Source organism: Pempheris klunzingeri, chromosome 22 (genome assembly GCF_042242105.1).
Source record: "Pempheris klunzingeri isolate RE-2024b chromosome 22, fPemKlu1.hap1, whole genome shotgun sequence".
Lineage (NCBI taxonomy): Eukaryota > Metazoa > Chordata > Actinopteri > Acropomatiformes > Pempheridae > Pempheris > Pempheris klunzingeri.
Genome location: NC_092033.1, coordinates 1,233,999 through 1,251,496, shown reverse-complemented (window position 1 = coordinate 1,251,496; position 17,498 = coordinate 1,233,999). Strand labels below are relative to the sequence as shown.

Sequence of the window (17,498 nt, the reverse complement as noted above, 5' to 3'; positions counted from 1 at the left end):
TCTGATCAATGTCCCCTGTCTGTCTCTCCACCTGAATGTTGTCTGGTTTATTTTATTACACCACAGTGCAGAAATTAACATGTTAATGTGTTAAAATGACACATATTGTAATTGCTCTTAAATTAATTAGGATGAATGTAGTTAACACACGTTAACTCTCCGCCACCTAAACCTCAGTGCTGCTCATCCTCTCCACACCCGTGCTTCAGCCAATCCTGTGCGAGCAACAGCACAGACTCATTTGCATAGAGCACATACAAAATAAGGGTCCCGTCCGCAAGAGGGGTATTCGTATCTGATAACTTCAGTTGTGATCATCATGCCTGAGACCGTGAAAGCCCCGAAGAAAGGCTCCAAGAAGGCCGTGTCCAAGGTGACCAAGACCGGCAAGAAGAAGAGGAGGACCAGGAAGGAGAGTTACGCCATCTACGTGTACAAGGTGCTGAAGCAGGTGCACCCCGACACCGGTATCTCCTCCAAGGCCATGCTGATCATGAACTCGTTCGTCAGCGACATCTTCGAGCGCATCGCCGGTGAGGCCTCCCGTCTGGCTCACTACAACAAGCGCTCCACCATCACCTCCAGGGAGATCCAGACCGCCGTCCGCCTGCTGCTGCCCGGTGAGCTGGCCAAGCACGCCGTGTCTGAGGGCACCAAGGCTGTCACCAAGTACACCAGCTCCAAGTAAACTGACCTGATCCTGATCAACACAAACCCAACGGCTCTTCTAAGAGCCACACACTTCCTCCTAACGAGCAGCTTCCCAATATTATTTATTATTATAGTAATCAATCATTCAAATCATTAAAGCCAACATGTGGTTAACATTGAACCTATAGGGGCTATGAATCAGACTACTGAGCCCACAGGGAGCTCATGTCTGAACTGATTTTAGATCCTACACTGACTGTCCGACACCTGAAATACTAAACATCACATCAGTATTTCATATCAACTTTCCCTAAACTACAGCCAGGACAGGTGAATATAATCTGGGACTGGATTAGTAGTTTGAAACTCACCTTTAAATGACAAACACTTTAAAACCAGCCGGTTGTGTCTCAGGTGTTCATCAGACAAACCTCCATGTTGGAAAAGGTCACATGACTGCACCAGGAAGTTAAAGGATAAAAGCTGTAAAGGGACATTTCCAGAATAATTCAAAAGTGTGTGGGTTCTTCTGGGTTAAGGAGCAAACAGGTGGGAGGGAGCAGAGTCATTAATACTTTACAGGTTTATTATTTATTCTCACATTCACAACAATGGTGGGGAAGCAGCTGTGGGCAGTGCTGTACTTATTTTATACTGTGTAACGTCTTTGATTTGATTTATTTATTTAATCTGTTCAACAACTGCACTACAGTGTTTATATACATGTTTCTGTATGCATATATCATTTGTGTGTGTGTGTGTGTGTGTGTGTGTGTGTGTGTGTGTGTGTGTGTGTGTGTGTGTGTGTGTGTGATTGTAGTTATATTACTTCCTATATAATAATATATATTTTCATTTGTGGAGGATATATGTAAGGTCCTACAGTCATCAAATAATAAATAAAATATAATAATTACAATACAGGTAAGTAATGACATATATAAACTATATACATGTATATGGTTTATATTATTATTATATTTATATACCATAGTTTATATACATATAAACTAATATGGTATGCATAGATTTATATAATAGAAAAGTATACTGTGTAGAGACACACGTAGTAATACTCACATGTAAGTATATTATAATTATTTATACTGCAGTATATTATAATTAACAACATGTATTATATTATTATTAAAGTTTGATAGAATTTGAATTATTTAATGTTACATGAGGAAGTGACGTCACAGACACTATTGTTAGAACGTGTCTCCGCCCAGCAGAGCCAGCTGGTGGTCCTCAAACACGTCCGCAGACAGAGTATAAATCAGCCCGCCGGTCGCTCGTCAGTCATCAGTTTTTCTTCAGGACAAACTAGACTGAGACAAGATGAGCGGAAGAGGCAAAGGAGGAAAGGGACTCGGTAAAGGAGGCGCCAAGCGCCACCGGAAAGTCCTCCGTGATAACATCCAGGGAATCACCAAGCCCGCCATCCGCCGTCTGGCTCGCCGCGGCGGAGTCAAGCGTATCTCGGGTCTGATCTACGAGGAGACCCGCGGTGTGCTCAAGGTCTTCCTGGAGAACGTCATCCGGGACGCCGTCACCTACACCGAGCACGCCAAGAGGAAGACGGTCACCGCCATGGACGTGGTGTACGCCCTCAAGAGGCAGGGCCGAACCCTGTACGGCTTCGGAGGTTAAACCAGACCCTCATCCAGTCCACACTCACTCTAACGGCTCTTTTAAGGGCCACCAAACCACTTAAAGACTCTTTATTCCTCTTAGTTTATTGTATTAATGTTTATATAACTGAGCTTCATTAGAATCTCTGCACATATGGATGAAGTCCTCCTCTTTATTGATCCACTCATCACAGCCGTCCAGTCTAACTACGGACGACAAGGTGTTCTTTTTCTTACATTTATTCTAAATGACAGTGCTGTCAATGCCGTGAGAACTGAATAACTAAATATATATAAGTCAGAGCACAAATTCAAGAACTACATAATAAACACACACAGCACAAAGTAAAAGGCCCGTTTCACACCTCACTGGTCGGATAAAGGTGGAAACAGAAACATGGCTCCTCTTATGGACTCAGTATCAACAGGTGCGCTGCTCCACGTGCTTCTGCTTTAGTGCATCTAAAAAATATTACCTGACCCCAACAAGGTCACAACATTTGTTCCACATAAAGGTTCCTTTTTAAACAATATTCACCATTGTGTTTTAATCTTTTAAGCTTATTTCTATAAAACAACATAAAATGTGATTTTATTAACTAAATTATTTTTGTTTTTAGCTTAAAATAATTAAATGAAATGAACTTAACTACACACTTTATGCTGATATGATAGTTTTTCCTCTGTAGTGGACAAAAATGTGAATTAACTAGAAACAATGAGTGAATTTCTCACTTTAAAAAAAAAAGTATTAGTACTACTTAGTAGTATTTTCATGTAAAAAGAACATTTGTATAATTAATAATTAATTCATGTTAACTAGAATATTATAAATTCCTGTCTGTTCAAAGCCACAAGTTAATGTTAGTGTAATTATTTTATATTGTATTTCCATGTAAAAGGAACAGTGCTACATTCTGTAATTCATATAATTAATTCACGTTATTCCCACTTTAACTACCATAGAAACTGTCTGAGGTGAACTCAGTCTAACAGACTGTTGGAGCAGGAAGTTCACACTGGAATAAAATAATAATAAAAGTTATCACAGCTGTCCAGTGCTGCAGGTTTAAAATATTAGAATTCACATGTTTAGTTACATTATAGAAGAACCTACCTGGTAAACACAGTTTAATAAAAACATGGTGACATTAATAATCTAACAAGTGAGTTCACATCATGTTGTCCAGACACAGACCTGCTGTTACTAAGACTTTACCTGTAAGAATTCATTTAATAAAAATAAAACCTGATTAAAGTGCTCATTTATTAAGAGAGATCAGTGTGATGCTGCAGCTGTTCACACATCCTGAGTCATGTTGTCACATTAATAGAAGATTCTTGTGTTAAATTATAAAATATTTAGTATAAACAGCATGAAAACTGTATTAAGTGAACTCAGCTCTTTAAAAGGATGTTTGTGGCTCTTAAAAGAGCCTTTGTTGTTGTGGTTGTGGTTCCTGTTGTGTTTCCGGGAGTCAGTCTAAGCTCTCTCTCCGCGGATGCGGCGGGCCAGCTGGATGTCTTTGGGCATGATGGTGACCCTCTTGGCGTGGATGGCGCACAGGTTGGTGTCCTCGAAGAGTCCGACCAGGTAAGCCTCGCTGGCCTCCTGCAGAGCCATGACGGCCGAGCTCTGGAAGCGCAGGTCGGTCTTGAAGTCCTGAGCGATCTCGCGGACCAGGCGCTGGAAGGGCAGCTTGCGGATGAGCAGCTCGGTGGACTTCTGGTAGCGGCGGATCTCCCTGAGGGCCACCGTGCCGGGCCTGTAGCGGTGAGGCTTCTTCACTCCGCCGGTGGCCGGGGCGCTCTTGCGGGCGGCCTTGGTGGCCAGCTGCTTCCTGGGAGCTTTTCCTCCGGTGGACTTACGGGCGGTCTGCTTGGTTCGGGCCATCGTCTCTAACTTTCTGATGAGTCTCGACTCAACAACTTGTGTCTCCGCAGTCCGCCTCTGCTTTATATAGGCCGGGCGGAGCGGGGGCCGCTCTGATTGGTCCGATACAAACACGTGACACAGCAGCTCACCTTCCTGTCAACAGAATAATTAACCACAGAGGGGAATATTTCAGTATTAACAGCATCTAGCTGCTGACTATTTAACAGTAACTTTAGTTTTTAACTTAAAGATCTATCTAGTTATATTATATTATATTGTTTCTCCTCTGATCTCTAGTTTCTCCAGTTTAAAATTTATATGTTTACTTATTATATTATTTATATTGCAATACTTTTTAAAAACAAATCTATTTCTTACAAATAAAACAACACTTTATTTAGTTAAGATTGTTCCATGTGATTTATCTGTATCTATTATCATCATCATTAATTAATAAATACATTTGAAAATACTTATTTTATATCAAACTGTTTCAGGATATTTATGTTAAAACTAAACAACAAGCATAAAAGTTAAGAGCATTAATACATATAAGATAAAACGTGCAGGTCCTGATCCAGGTGTGCTGGAGCAGGTGAGCAGGCTGTGAAAGAAGAAGAAATGCATGTATTTATCTTTTTATCATATTTAAAGAAAGTTCCTGTGTTAATAGTTTTATTGAAAGACATTTTTACATTAACATTTATATACAAATGGATAAATTAGCTCATTATATTATATTATATTATATTATATTATATTATATTATATTTAATCTACACTCTTCCTCATAAAACTATATTTTCTTCCTCCTGCTCTCCATCCCCTGTAATCACTTTATGTCCTCCATTAACTCTCACTGTTTAAGGTGCTTCATCACTGACGGCCTCCAGAGCAGCTGAAATGTATTCAGGTGATTTTAGTTTGTTTAACGAGTCTCCACTGACTCCACCCTAATGCAGTGATGGAGGAATGTTGTTCTTGAGAGACCACTGTCCTTCAATAGGTGTCAATCTGCTACCTCGGCCAGGTCTCCCTTGTAAAACAGATTTCTGATCTCAGTGGGACTTCCTGGTTAAATAAAGGTAAAATATAAAATAAAACAGAGATAAACCGGAGCTGCAGCTAAAGGAAAAGTGACATAATTACAGTCCAAATGTTGGAGGCACCAGAGATAGTGTCTGTAATACTGTCATAATAATCTTAATGGAAACTTAACTGGTTTTAAAATGGACCCACACTCACATAACACTGAATCCAGAAAACAAGCTCTTGTTCTGGGAGTGTGGCTCTGAAAAGAGCCGTGGTGCATCAAGACCAGGTGGTCTGTTCACTTCTTGGGGCTCTTGGCGGTCTTCTGTCCTCATCGTGTGGTTTGTTCTGAGTCTCTTTTATTGGTCATTAAAGTGAAAATGAAGACTTTACTGGATCCCTTCAACTGATCTACTGCTGAAGCTGATCATGTATTCAGTGGGAGTCAATGACAACATGTGAAAAACCAAATGTGTAATATGAGAAGTTTAATTATTATTATTATTATTATTATTAGAGCAGCACTGAACATAAGAACGACGTCTGTCACACATGATTATTGAATAGATATATAAGATAAGATTAACTATTGATCCCACAGTTCACTGTTACAGCAGCTCAAGAGACATAAAGCAAACACTTAAAGAAAGAAAATAAATAAATAACATCTATATATCTGATCCTCACTGTCTGCCTCCTAAAGATCTTATCTTTGGACTCTTACCTTTGACATTTGGGACACTTTGTTTCCACCCCTGGAAAAAGAAAAGTACATTTATGTCTAAACAGTCTGGAGATTTATTCTGATTAAAGAAGAAAAGTCCTGATCAATACCATCATCATCATCATCACCTAGGATACGCACCTAGACTCCTGCACAATGAGATAAAGATAGAAGACTTTAAACCAGTTAAAGGTTTTATTCTGAGAGACTGAACACAACCAGATGTTAGTAATGTTTCTGAGCTCCATTATTATTATTATTATTATTATTATTATTAGTTATTATCTCCTCACTGTAGTGAAGCAGTTTGTAGAATATAAAGAGCTTCAGTTACTAAAGTGGTTTATACAGAATCTGAACTTCAGGACTGTGATGGAGTCTGTAAAGAGAAGGACTTGATCCATGTGTTCAGTTATATCAACGTTAATACAATAAACTAAGAGGAATAAAGAGTCTTTAGGTGGTTTGGTGGCTCTGAAAAGAGCCGTTAGAGTGAGTGTGGACTGGATGAGGGTCTGGTTTAACCTCCGAAGCCGTACAGGGTTCGGCCCTGCCTCTTGAGGGCGTACACCACGTCCATGGCGGTGACCGTCTTCCTCTTGGCGTGCTCGGTGTAGGTGACGGCGTCCCGGATGACGTTCTCCAGGAAGACCTTGAGCACACCGCGGGTCTCCTCGTAGATCAGACCCGAGATACGCTTGACTCCGCCGCGGCGAGCCAGACGGCGGATGGCGGGCTTGGTGATTCCCTGGATGTTATCACGGAGGACTTTCCGGTGGCGCTTGGCGCCTCCTTTACCGAGTCCCTTTCCTCCTTTGCCTCTTCCGCTCATCTTGTCTCAGTCTAGTTTGTCCTGAAGAAAAACTGATGACTGACGAGCGACCGGCGGGCTGATTTACACTCTGTCTGCGGACGTGTTTGAGGACCACCAGCTGGCTCTGCTGGGCGGAGACACGTTTTGTTTTTCCTCTCTCCGTGACGTCACTTCCTCATGTGTGACCATTCTGTAGTTAACTCTGCTTCTTTTGTAGTTTCCTGTAGTTTACTGTCCCACTAAAACAGCCTGATGGCACAAAACCTGTAAAAACACCTGAAAACAAACATTTAAACACAGAAACGTGTAGAAATATTAATTTATATAATTGATATAATATAATATATATATTTAGATTTACTGCCACTGTACTTCTCTATTCTGCTGCACTGCCTCAACCTGCTGATGTATTTAAATCTAATTTACCTAAATAATATTTATATATTTATATATATACAGTCCCTACATTAATGCACAGCCTGCTCACATCACTTTATATCTGTTATTATTACTTATCTATCTTATCCTACCTTTGTATTAGTTTATTGACTTTAAGTATTTATTAAATTTCTGTACTTGTTGCACATAAAGTGGATGTAACATATTGTGCACAGAACAGAAACAAACAGATTGTGTTCATACTGATGCTTCACATAATAGTTTTTCTAGTTTTAATCCTATTTTTTCTTTTACAGGCAAAACCTTTTTCTGTCCTAAAAATGGTCTTCATGTATTCAAACACATTCAAACATGTGAAATAAGTATTTAAGTTTCACTGAATTCAGTTTGTGATTAAATGATGTAGAAATTGTGATTTAATTGCACTGACAGTGAATTATTTTGCACCAACTCGATGAGCTTTATTCTCCTTCAGAAGAAGAAGAAGCTGTGGACGTGAAGATAAACATGTTTTTGAGCTTTGAGAGGAGCAAAGATGCACCAAGTCATCAACATCACAGTAATAATAATCATTTCTAGTGTCAATAAGCCACTGACTCCATCTAGTGGATCAAATCAGACACCAGCCATGAAGCAGCTGCTGTTCAGCTCTTTACTCCATTTAATGATCATCTTCATGTTAAAAAGACAGAAACTAGAATAATAATAACAGCCTGGACATGTACTTCATCATCATTATATTATATTTTATATTATATATTTATCTGTTGGCTCAGTGCTTCAAGATGCCTCCAGAAATTAAATGTAAAAGAATTTAAAATCTCTTTTTCTCCCTCGGCGTTGATTTAATCACCTCAATAGTGTAAATGTAATTTATCATTATTATTATTATTATTATTATTATTATTATTATTATTATTATCATTATAACAGTGTTTGCACATTTCCCTGACTGTGTCCAGCTTGATATGAACAATCTAATACATGTATGTAATAAATATGAGCCGGTTTAAAGGTCTGATTGATGAGGTTTTTATATTGATGCATATTTATTTTTTAAAAAATAAATCATCCAAAGAGCTGTTCCCTAAAAAAGAATCATTTTATTTGAATAAAACGTGTTTAGTTTTGTTGTAATCTGATCAAATTAGCCTCAGTCAGTAGATTAAACATGTTCTGCACACACTGACGTCACCAGGGACCAATAGATAATAAATAATAGGGATAGATCTCCTTTAAAGTGGATCTAGTTCTTGGTCTCATCACACAAAGACAAGCAGCCTTCAGCATCTGAGTTTGTTTCAGTTTATTTCATAACTCTTCTGCATATATTATTAACAATTTAACAAACAGGATTCTTTTTGTTAAAAACACAATGTAACATTAACGGGATGAGGTTTAACATGTGATACACTTAAACCACTTATACACAGAGAACGTCAGAAAAAAGTTTGGCTTCTTCAGACCAATTTGGCAGCGTTGTTTTGGGGGACGGAGTCGGTGAAGGTACTTGATGGACGGAGGCAGCTTCACGGGTGATTCACACTCACAGGCAGCAAAGTCCACACAGAAGGAAACTACCTCCACTACTGTTGGCAGGACACGACGTCCCCGCTGGGGGGACATGAGTGCGGGGCTGGGCTCGGTCAAAATCATGCATTTGGATTCAAAACAGAAATAAAAGTTCTGCACTTTGCAGGTTCGCCTACAAACGGTCACTCCTCGAGAAATGCTTAAAGACGTCAGAAAGGTGGAACAGAAACTACTTTGTGGACCTCGAGCTCCCGTTTGTGCCTCTGATGGGATCGTAGTTTTTCATTACGAGCGTGTTTTTCATCCGGAACAGTCAGAGTTTAAAAACCAGCAGGTTTCTGTGTCACCGGTTCACCGGTTCACCGGTTCACCGTGAGGTCCCATTATTCTGCACAATGCACTTTGGAACATGAACATGAATCCACCAAAATAAAGCTGCTCTGACACCTGAGCAGGAAGTGGGACTTTGGAAATACTCAACTAAAGTCTCTAACTTGTACTGGAGGACTTCCTTACATGTGCTTAATGCTGGTTTCTTTCCACAAAGCGGATCCAACAATAATAAATGTTAAGTATTAATAAAATATTCTGGACTGGTTTAGTTCCCATCTTTGTTTGGTTAAACTGATTCAGCCTCTTAAAAACAGGTCTTTTCTGGATGAAAACAGTCCCCAAATGCAAAAATTATGATTCCCTGAAAGGCACAAACTGTCTCAGCTGAGTTGGTGATGAAGTGTGTGTGTGTGTGTGTGTGTGTGTGTGTGTGTGTGGAGCTAATGGAGGATGTTTGGAGGACTTCAGGGATAAGGCTGGACATCTCCGGTCTACACAGTACAGGGATAGCAGCTTCAAGGATACACAGAACACATTTCACAACGGCAGAAAACAGGATTGAAACAATAAAACAGGAATTACTGTGAATTCTCAAATAGTGGCCTCGGTCTGCGCTCAAACAAATCCTCCCTTCACTTCCCTTAAAAAGACTTTTATTGTGAAACAGCTACAGAAATTTGAATGTCATAACTTGCAGCTTAGAGAAACACAACAGTTTTCCACTTTTAGATCAGATCAGAAGAATTAAAATCGCGTTTCTGTTGTTTTCTCACTAGTTTACTGATCAATAGCTACTAGCGAGCTAACATCAGCTAAAAAGGCACAAATTTGATAGAATTCATTAAAGGGACTGAAGATGAGAAGATTCCTGACCTGCAAACATCCACAGGTGATTTCAAATAAGTATAGAAGTATATATATAAGAGTTGGTGAGGTTTAAAGCAGTAAATCCAATAAATCTGGACTTGGTCACTCTAATCAATGTGGCTCAAAACATGGAGCAAATCAAGACTAAAATGGTTTAATGCTGCATTTTCATCTGAGTTTCCACCAAAAAACAAACAAATTAACACATTTTCTAGAAAATAATGAGAACATGAAGCATGAATATTAATTCTTGACCTTTGGAAAGAATCTCATGAGGTGTGGTTGAGAGCTCTTTTGTGGATTGATTTGTGAACAAATTAGTGGAAACTGAGAGACACTTTGGATGTTTGCAGCTCAAAAGTTTAAAAAAATATATCTATATATCTTATTTCTACTCGCTGTAGATCATGAAGTATGAAAACGACTTGCTGAAATCAGTTGAGAAACGTAAATGTTTTAGTTTCAGTTTATTTGTGTTTTTCCAGGTCGGTCCGTTCCAATATGCTCTTATTACTTTAACTCATTAGGTATCTTAAAAGGGTAATTCCACCATTTTTACACTTGGGCTCTATTTGTACACATCCTGGTGTCTAAATAACTGGTAGATAGAAAAAGTGTTGGAATTGGTCCAGTAGATCAGCTGGAGTTAGTTTGTTTGAGGTAAAATTACTGTGTTTGTGAATGGAGTCTGGTGTGTTTGAAGAGAGCAGTATGGGACTGAATAAAACATGATATAAGATAGGATAGAGCTGTGTGTTACATTTGGTATTTTAAAGGGTCTGTTTAGATCTGAACTAACCCTTTAAAACACCAAAGTCACACAATAACACAAACACACTGACTGATGGAGGCAGCAGCTCCTGTGTCCTGTTCTCTAAAATCACTGTTTTAGTGAATGTAGTCTGGTGTGTGTGCTGTTTGTGGTTAAACCAAAAGGATCTTCCAGGTCTCTCTCTGTAGGGATCCTTTCCATGATGCTGTCACACACTTAGAATAACACTCTGAGCCTGTCAGTGGCTGAAATACCACAAAAATATGTACGAATAGGGCCCAGTTTTAAGTTTGAACTTCCCCAAAAGTGCAAAAGCTTAGATTATATATACACTTTTAGCAGCTAGCAGTCATTCAGACCCCAGGATATGTAGAAACAGGGTTAAAAACAACAGAGTCACACTTTAAACTGCAGAATAAGATGATAAGATAAGATGCTTTGTACCACCGGACGCTGGTTTGGTGTTTCAGCTGCGACTTGTTCTCGTCAGACCTGGTTATCAGAGGTGAACTGGCCTTTCTCTGCTCGTATTTGAGACTTCACAGTATTCTCCCCCATTCTGGCAAACACACTCATTCATTGTTCTCAACGACACACGTACTCATGCCACTTATAGTTGCTTGATTGATATGTAGGAGGAAGTACAAAATAACAGCAAGAAGAACAGGCCACACAAAGGTAGAGAATACTAATTACTTCAGATTCAAGCCCCTGAACATACAGTAGAAACCAGAACACGGCTCCGAGAATCCAACAGCTAAGACGAGCTGACGAGAGGAGCCCGTGGTGTCGGCCTCAGACTGCGAGACCCTGAATGCATCGCGCTGTGAGGGACACCGGTGTGTTTAAAACGCCCGGTGCGCTGTTTTCTGAGATAGGCTATGGCTTCGGCCCTGCACGCTCAGAGCAGGACGGGATGCAGTTGAGGAAAACTAAACTCGGACAAATCTTCTTCAGCAACAACCGAAAAACGTCGTCTCTCCCTTAAAATGTGATTTTTTTGTTTTTTTTCCCCTCCCCTCATCCGTCTTTACAACATTATCAGTTTAGAAAAATAGAAATCAGGAAAACATCATTACAAAAATAAACCAAAAAGTTCATCCAAAGTCTACATCCACATGACAACTTCACATAAATATCGACTGATATTGCACAGCGAGGGATTTCTTCTGATACGAAGTAAATCACTGACACAATTTGTAGAAAAAAAGAACACAGTAGGACGTTGAACTGATCAAACTTTGCATGTCCTGGTGTTTTTTTTTTTATTTTTGTTTCTTTGTTTTTTTTCTCCAGAGAGACGAACGTGTGAGAGCAGCAGCAGCACGATCCCAGGCCCTCCTACATCAGGCGGGTAAATCCTCTGAGTCCTGCTCCAAAGACAGAAAAACAACAGAAAGCAAAACAAAAAAAGAAAAAGAAAAGCAATAGAAACGCTTTAGAAGTATCACTGGTGAAGTCTGGTTGAAGGCACAGAGTTCCAAAAAAGGGCGGCGGATGCTGTTTTTTAGTTTGTTTGTGCAGCAGCAGTTTTTTTTTGTGTTTGCGTCCTGATGGAGGAGATTCCTGCGGGCGGATCGACTCTCCTGATGATCGGAGGGCAGGGCTTCGACTCTCTGTGGAGACAGAAGACAAACAGTTTAGTGTTTATCGTCTCATTTCTGAGGCCAAAGTGCACAAATATGGAGGCACATGTATCCCACTGTGATCCTGGGAGCCAACAGAATGAGACACTTTCTCAGTTTCTCCAAATAATCAGAAAAATAATCACTTACAGCATCTTTTTTTTTATCACATTGGCAAAAATCTTGAAAAGCAACGTGCCAACCTTCTCAGTTGGACTGCAAGTAAAACCCCCAGTTTTAAAAGATAACTCTGGTATACACATTTTGGGTTTAAAAGTACTGGTAGGTAGTAAAAGTGTTGGAACCGGTCCAGTAGATCACAGTAGGTCCACTAAAAGAGCTTGTTTGATCCACTGACAGGCTCAGAGTGTTATTCTAAGTGTGTGACAGCATCATGGAAAGGATCCCTACAGAGAGAGACCTGGAAGATCCTTTTGGTTTAACCACAAACAGCACACACACCAGACTACATTCACTAAAACAAGGATTTTAGAGAACAAGACACAGGAGCTGCTGCCTCCATCAGTCAGTGTGTGTGTGTTGTTGTGTGTTACAGAAATATTGTTTTGGATCTGAAGTGACCCTTTAAAACACCACAGTCACATATCGACACAAACAAGCTACCTGACTGAGACAGCGGTAAACCAGCAACCCCCGTGTAAAATTATTGTTTTTGTCAATAGAGTCTGGTGGTTTGAAGAGAGAGTGAGCAGCTGGTTTTCATTAGCTGCCATCCTTTAAAAACCCTGAGTGGGATGTTTGGTGAAACGTTCCTTAGAGTCCGTGGTCGACAGCTCAGGGTCTGCACGTCCCTCCGCTCCTCCCACCCCCACCTTTCCCCATCTTCCTCGAAGTTAATCCCCCCCACAGCGGCAGATGGTGCCGGCAGCATCCACGGCTGTGCCCTCAGCAGCTCCTGTAGTTATGAATGATTGCATGGTCTTAGGCATTAAGTTGGATCAGTGTAATCCACCACAGCATATGCAGCATCCTGCACGGCCAAATCCAGCACACAGGAGAACTTTCCTCCTTCACTTTCCCTCGTCAAAAGCCCCTCCAAGGAGGCCGGGAGGTGTTAGCGTGGCCCCCAGCTTCCCCCCCGCCGCCGCCACACGGACACATTAACTCAAAACTACCAGCTTCTATTAGAATACAAACTAAACTGAGATATAAAAAGAGTTTAAGCTCATCTCGATAACCCGAAATTCACACGAGAGGCGACACATGGGCGCTGCAGGAGGAGCTTAACACTGAACACTGTGGTCACTGTAAGAGCATCACTTCCTGCCGTCATGTCATGGATCCACCGACAAACACGCTTCACCGTTTCTGGTTTCTGTTACATTCATTCGTTCATTAACTCCCGGCTGGTGAGTGTTTAGTGCCGCGGTAATCCCCGGCCTCGTCTCACCTCACTTAAAAAATAATTCACAAAAAGACAGAGAACAAAGGGAGCGCTGGTTTTGGGACAAAGTGTCTTCAGCGGGCTGATAGAGGACAGATGTGTGTGAGGAGGGAGGGGAAACAGAAACAGCAGCATTTCTACTCACACGTTCACTTATTTCAGCCTCCCAGACCACCAGAGGAACCAGAGGAACACGTCATTATCAGTCTGGAGTTTTTATTCTTACTTCCAGAGGGGGTTCATTTCATAGACTGTGTTTAAGTGTAGTGAACCGCCACTTTGAAGCCTCACGTTTGGCTTTTCGGTCGTCGCCATCTTGGTTTTTTGGAGCCACAAGTGATGGTAATGCCTCAACGCCCTCCTCTGATTGGTTAGTGAGCAGGAAGCCCCTCCCTAAAGCCCCTCCCTCCTCTTCCTGGTGTATCTTCCTTTAAATGGACCATAATTTACTACATGAACGTCCTGCTGTGCTGAAGAAGACAGTAAACTAGAGACTGAAAGCAGAAACTGTTCACTGAGCTGATAAATCAGGAGAGAAGTCGCCTCATTTCCTCACTGACTTCCATGCTCCACCTCAGAGTCACTTCCTGTACCTGTGTCAGGTGGTGTGTCCTCGGCCCCGCCCCCTTTAGGAGAGCCCCAAAGTGAATATTGCAGGCAGTTTAACAGGACACACTGACATGGACTTTAGAGACTGAAATACATCATTGATTTGTTGATGATCAATGTAGTAATAATCTGAATCTGCTACAAACCACCAGGTTCATTCCAGCATTTTCACACCAGACTCCATTGACAAAAACAGTCATTTTAGCTCGCTGTCTCAATAGTTAACTGATCGCTCCTATCTCACTGTACATTGTATAATGACAATAAAGGCGTTCTATTCTATTCTATTCTATAATGACCCTAATTACTGTGTGACACTGGTGTTTTAAAGGGCTAGTTCGCAAAAAGTCGCATGTCCCGTGAGGTAAAAATCACTGTTTTTGTCAATGGAGTCTGGGGGCTTTGAGGAGAGTTTCGTGGCTGCGTAGTTGAAGAAATCCCAAAACGTTTTGTACGAACTAATCAAATAAAATACTGGCTTTAAAACTTTAAGTGCAGTACTTAATCATTGATTATCGTCTGATCGCTGTGATGACGAACGTTTATACTGGACATATTACCTCCACTCATCACTTCAGTTCACAGGATCACTGTAGGAGGAGAATAGAGTTTATGAGCAAAAACAGAAAAAGGAAGCTACATACAAATATACAAATGAGAGTAAAATAAAATAAATTAGAAAACACTTCCTGTTTTGGTTTGGAGATAAAAAAAAAAAAACCTTTTCATTCTTCAATCCAATGACAAAAGAACCAAAACACTGATTTTGGTTTTTCAGTTTTGGTTTCGAAACAAATAACAGATGAATTATGGATTATTAATGATGCCCATAACCTTATATCCTGATTACAAGTCTTACAATGACTTCATTTTAAATGTTCAACTAACTATAACTAAATGATCTTAAATTCAGTCTCAGGTTTTTATGAATTAATACTTTTGTCCAGTTAATCTTTGCAGCGATCAAATCAAATAATATGATTATTATATGTCCCACTGAAGTGATAAATGTTGAATATGACGAGCTGAATGGACATTTTGCAAATAAAACGGGAGTAAAAATCAGTTTCAGTGTTTTATTTCAAGCTTGAGACGAAGAAAAGCTAAAAAAATCACTTAATATTTTGTCTCCACAGCTTTTAGGAGACCTGTTCCTTTATTAGTTTACATAGATTCACCTTGGGTCTGTTAAAATGGACAAACAAGGTGTCTTTGAGTAAATATAATAAGGATATATCATAATAATGCCCTTCGTCATGCTGTAGTTCAGGTATTCAGGGAGAAAACTGGCCTCGTGCTCCTGTCAGGTTTTAGTAAATCTACCCGGTGACAGGAGGCTTCGTCCAATCACAGCTCCCCTCAGAGAGAGCGAGCGTCCCTATTGGCTGCTCTACAAAACGTCTGATTCAGTGGAGGAAAGTCCTGCAGGAGAAGTTTGTGTTCCAGCGTCCAGTGTGTTCAGTGCAGAGCGACCTGACCAGAGGAGGAGGAGGAGGAGGAGGAACTCCTCAGACAGTCTGACAGAGAGGAGGCAGTGAGACAGAGTCAGAGTCCAGCAGGAGGCTCAGAGAGGAAGAGGAGTTCACCATGAAGCTGCTGCCTTCACCTTCCTGCAACACCTGGATGAGCCGACGGCTTCGTTGGCTTCTGTCATGGAGGGAACGTTATTATCAGGAGAGCAGGAGACAGGCGGCCATGTTGGATGGTGCTAATAGATGCTAAGTGCGGCTAAAGGCTGCAGCTAATTCAGCTTCATGTTAAAGTAACGTTACTGACTTCCTGTTCCTGTAACGTCAGGTCGAACTCCTTGTACGCACACATGGACGTACTACTGATAAATGAGATGAATGGTTTAGTTTTGGTAACTCATCTAGTTCACGTCTGTGTTCATTTAAACACAAAATCATCATTTTGTGTTTGATTTCTTTGTGTTTGGCCTTTAAAACACTATGAATTGCATCTTTAGTGGTGCGCTCAGCCGGCCTGTCAGGCTCCTGATCGTCCACTCGGTGGTGCTGCAGTATTTCAGACGGCCGTCCCGTCCCGTGTGGGAGGTTTAGGTCTTCTTCTGGCCTCGGAGCCTCGGAGACGATGCTCCGCTGCTCGCTGGTGTACGTTTAAGACTTCCTTTGTTTTTCTCTCCAGGAAGTTCATCATTTAAAGGCCGAGGACGAGACAGGAGGTCTGCAGGAAGCTTCAGATCGAGGGAGTGATGGTGGTGTTTTCTCCTCACACACACACACACACACACACACACACACACACACACACACACACACACACACACACACACACACACACACACACACACACACACACACAGCCTGACCTCTGCAGGAGAAATTTTACATGAAGATGAAAACAGTGACATTTGGACGCTCTCTCTCGCTCCAGCAGTCTTATTCCCCTCTGGACTGTTTCTGGGCACGACTGTGTCGGTCGATGCAAAGCAGATTAAATAGTCACTGTGTGTGTGTGTGTGTGTGTGTGTGTGTGCGTGTGTGTGTGTGTGTGTGTGTGTGTGTGTTTGCTGTGATGCTGATTCACTGCTGTGAAACATCACACTAACCTGGAGGACGCTTTTTTTTTTTTTTTTATTTTATTTTATTCTATTGTATTTTATTTTATTTTCCTGCTGTCAGTTTAGAAAGTGAGTTTTTTTTTTCCACCACTCATGGTTTGATTTATTTGTGGTTGCCATGGTTACCATTTGAGTTTGCAATAAGCTGTCCTGACCTTGAGGATATCTTTCAATCTGCACATGTATTGTCATAATAATGCTAATAATAATAATAATAATAATAATCATAATACTAATACTAATACTTATAATAATAATAATAATAATAATAAGTACGGTGTCCATGTGGTGACAAATGTCAGAGTAAACATATAAATTGATTTAAAAAGCACATGATGTGAGATAAAGTCTAGTAAATTATAAAATGATAACCAACCATGTCGTTTTCCTTTTTTTTTTTTTTGCAAATAAAATATTTTAAATTAATAACTCTCTTTCTTGTAAATTAAAATGTAAGATGTTTTCCTGTCATTAAATTTAAATTTGGGACTATTTAGATGGTGTGTGTCGCTTTCATGTTGAAAAAGAAAAAAAAAAAACATTCTTCAGTATTTTTAGAGCTTAAAACTGGTCTTTTCTTGCTAAAAGTGTAGAGATGTACTAAAATAGGACAAAAAGTAAAATTTAAAAGCCTAAGTGTCGT

General features: G+C 40.4%; 4 protein-coding genes across 4 annotated transcripts; 2 read left to right on the top strand and 2 right to left on the bottom strand.

Moving 5' to 3' along the window:
• The first annotated feature begins 311 nt into the window (after positions 1–311).
• LOC139221935 (histone H2B 1/2-like) lies at positions 312–753 on the top strand. Its single transcript, XM_070853882.1, has one exon. The coding sequence runs from the start codon at positions 320–322 to the stop codon at positions 686–688; it is 369 nt and encodes a 122-aa protein (XP_070709983.1). The 5' UTR covers positions 312–319; the 3' UTR covers positions 689–753.
• Positions 754–1,977: 1,224 nt separating this feature from the next.
• On the top strand, positions 1,978–2,320 carry LOC139222109 (histone H4). The gene has a single exon (XM_070854086.1). It carries the CDS (start codon positions 1,993–1,995, stop codon positions 2,302–2,304), a length of 312 nt encoding a protein of 103 aa, XP_070710187.1. The 5' UTR covers positions 1,978–1,992; the 3' UTR covers positions 2,305–2,320.
• Positions 2,321–3,730: 1,410 nt separating this feature from the next.
• Positions 3,731–4,186, bottom strand: LOC139221885 (histone H3). Its single transcript, XM_070853832.1, has one exon. The coding sequence runs from the start codon at positions 4,177–4,179 to the stop codon at positions 3,769–3,771; it is 411 nt and encodes a 136-aa protein (XP_070709933.1). The 5' UTR covers positions 4,180–4,186; the 3' UTR covers positions 3,731–3,768.
• A 2,241-nt stretch (positions 4,187–6,427) lies between these two features.
• On the bottom strand, positions 6,428–6,764 carry LOC139222108 (histone H4). Its single transcript, XM_070854085.1, has one exon. The coding sequence runs from the start codon at positions 6,747–6,749 to the stop codon at positions 6,438–6,440; it is 312 nt and encodes a 103-aa protein (XP_070710186.1). The 5' UTR covers positions 6,750–6,764; the 3' UTR covers positions 6,428–6,437.
• Positions 6,765–17,498: the final 10,734 nt, after the last annotated feature.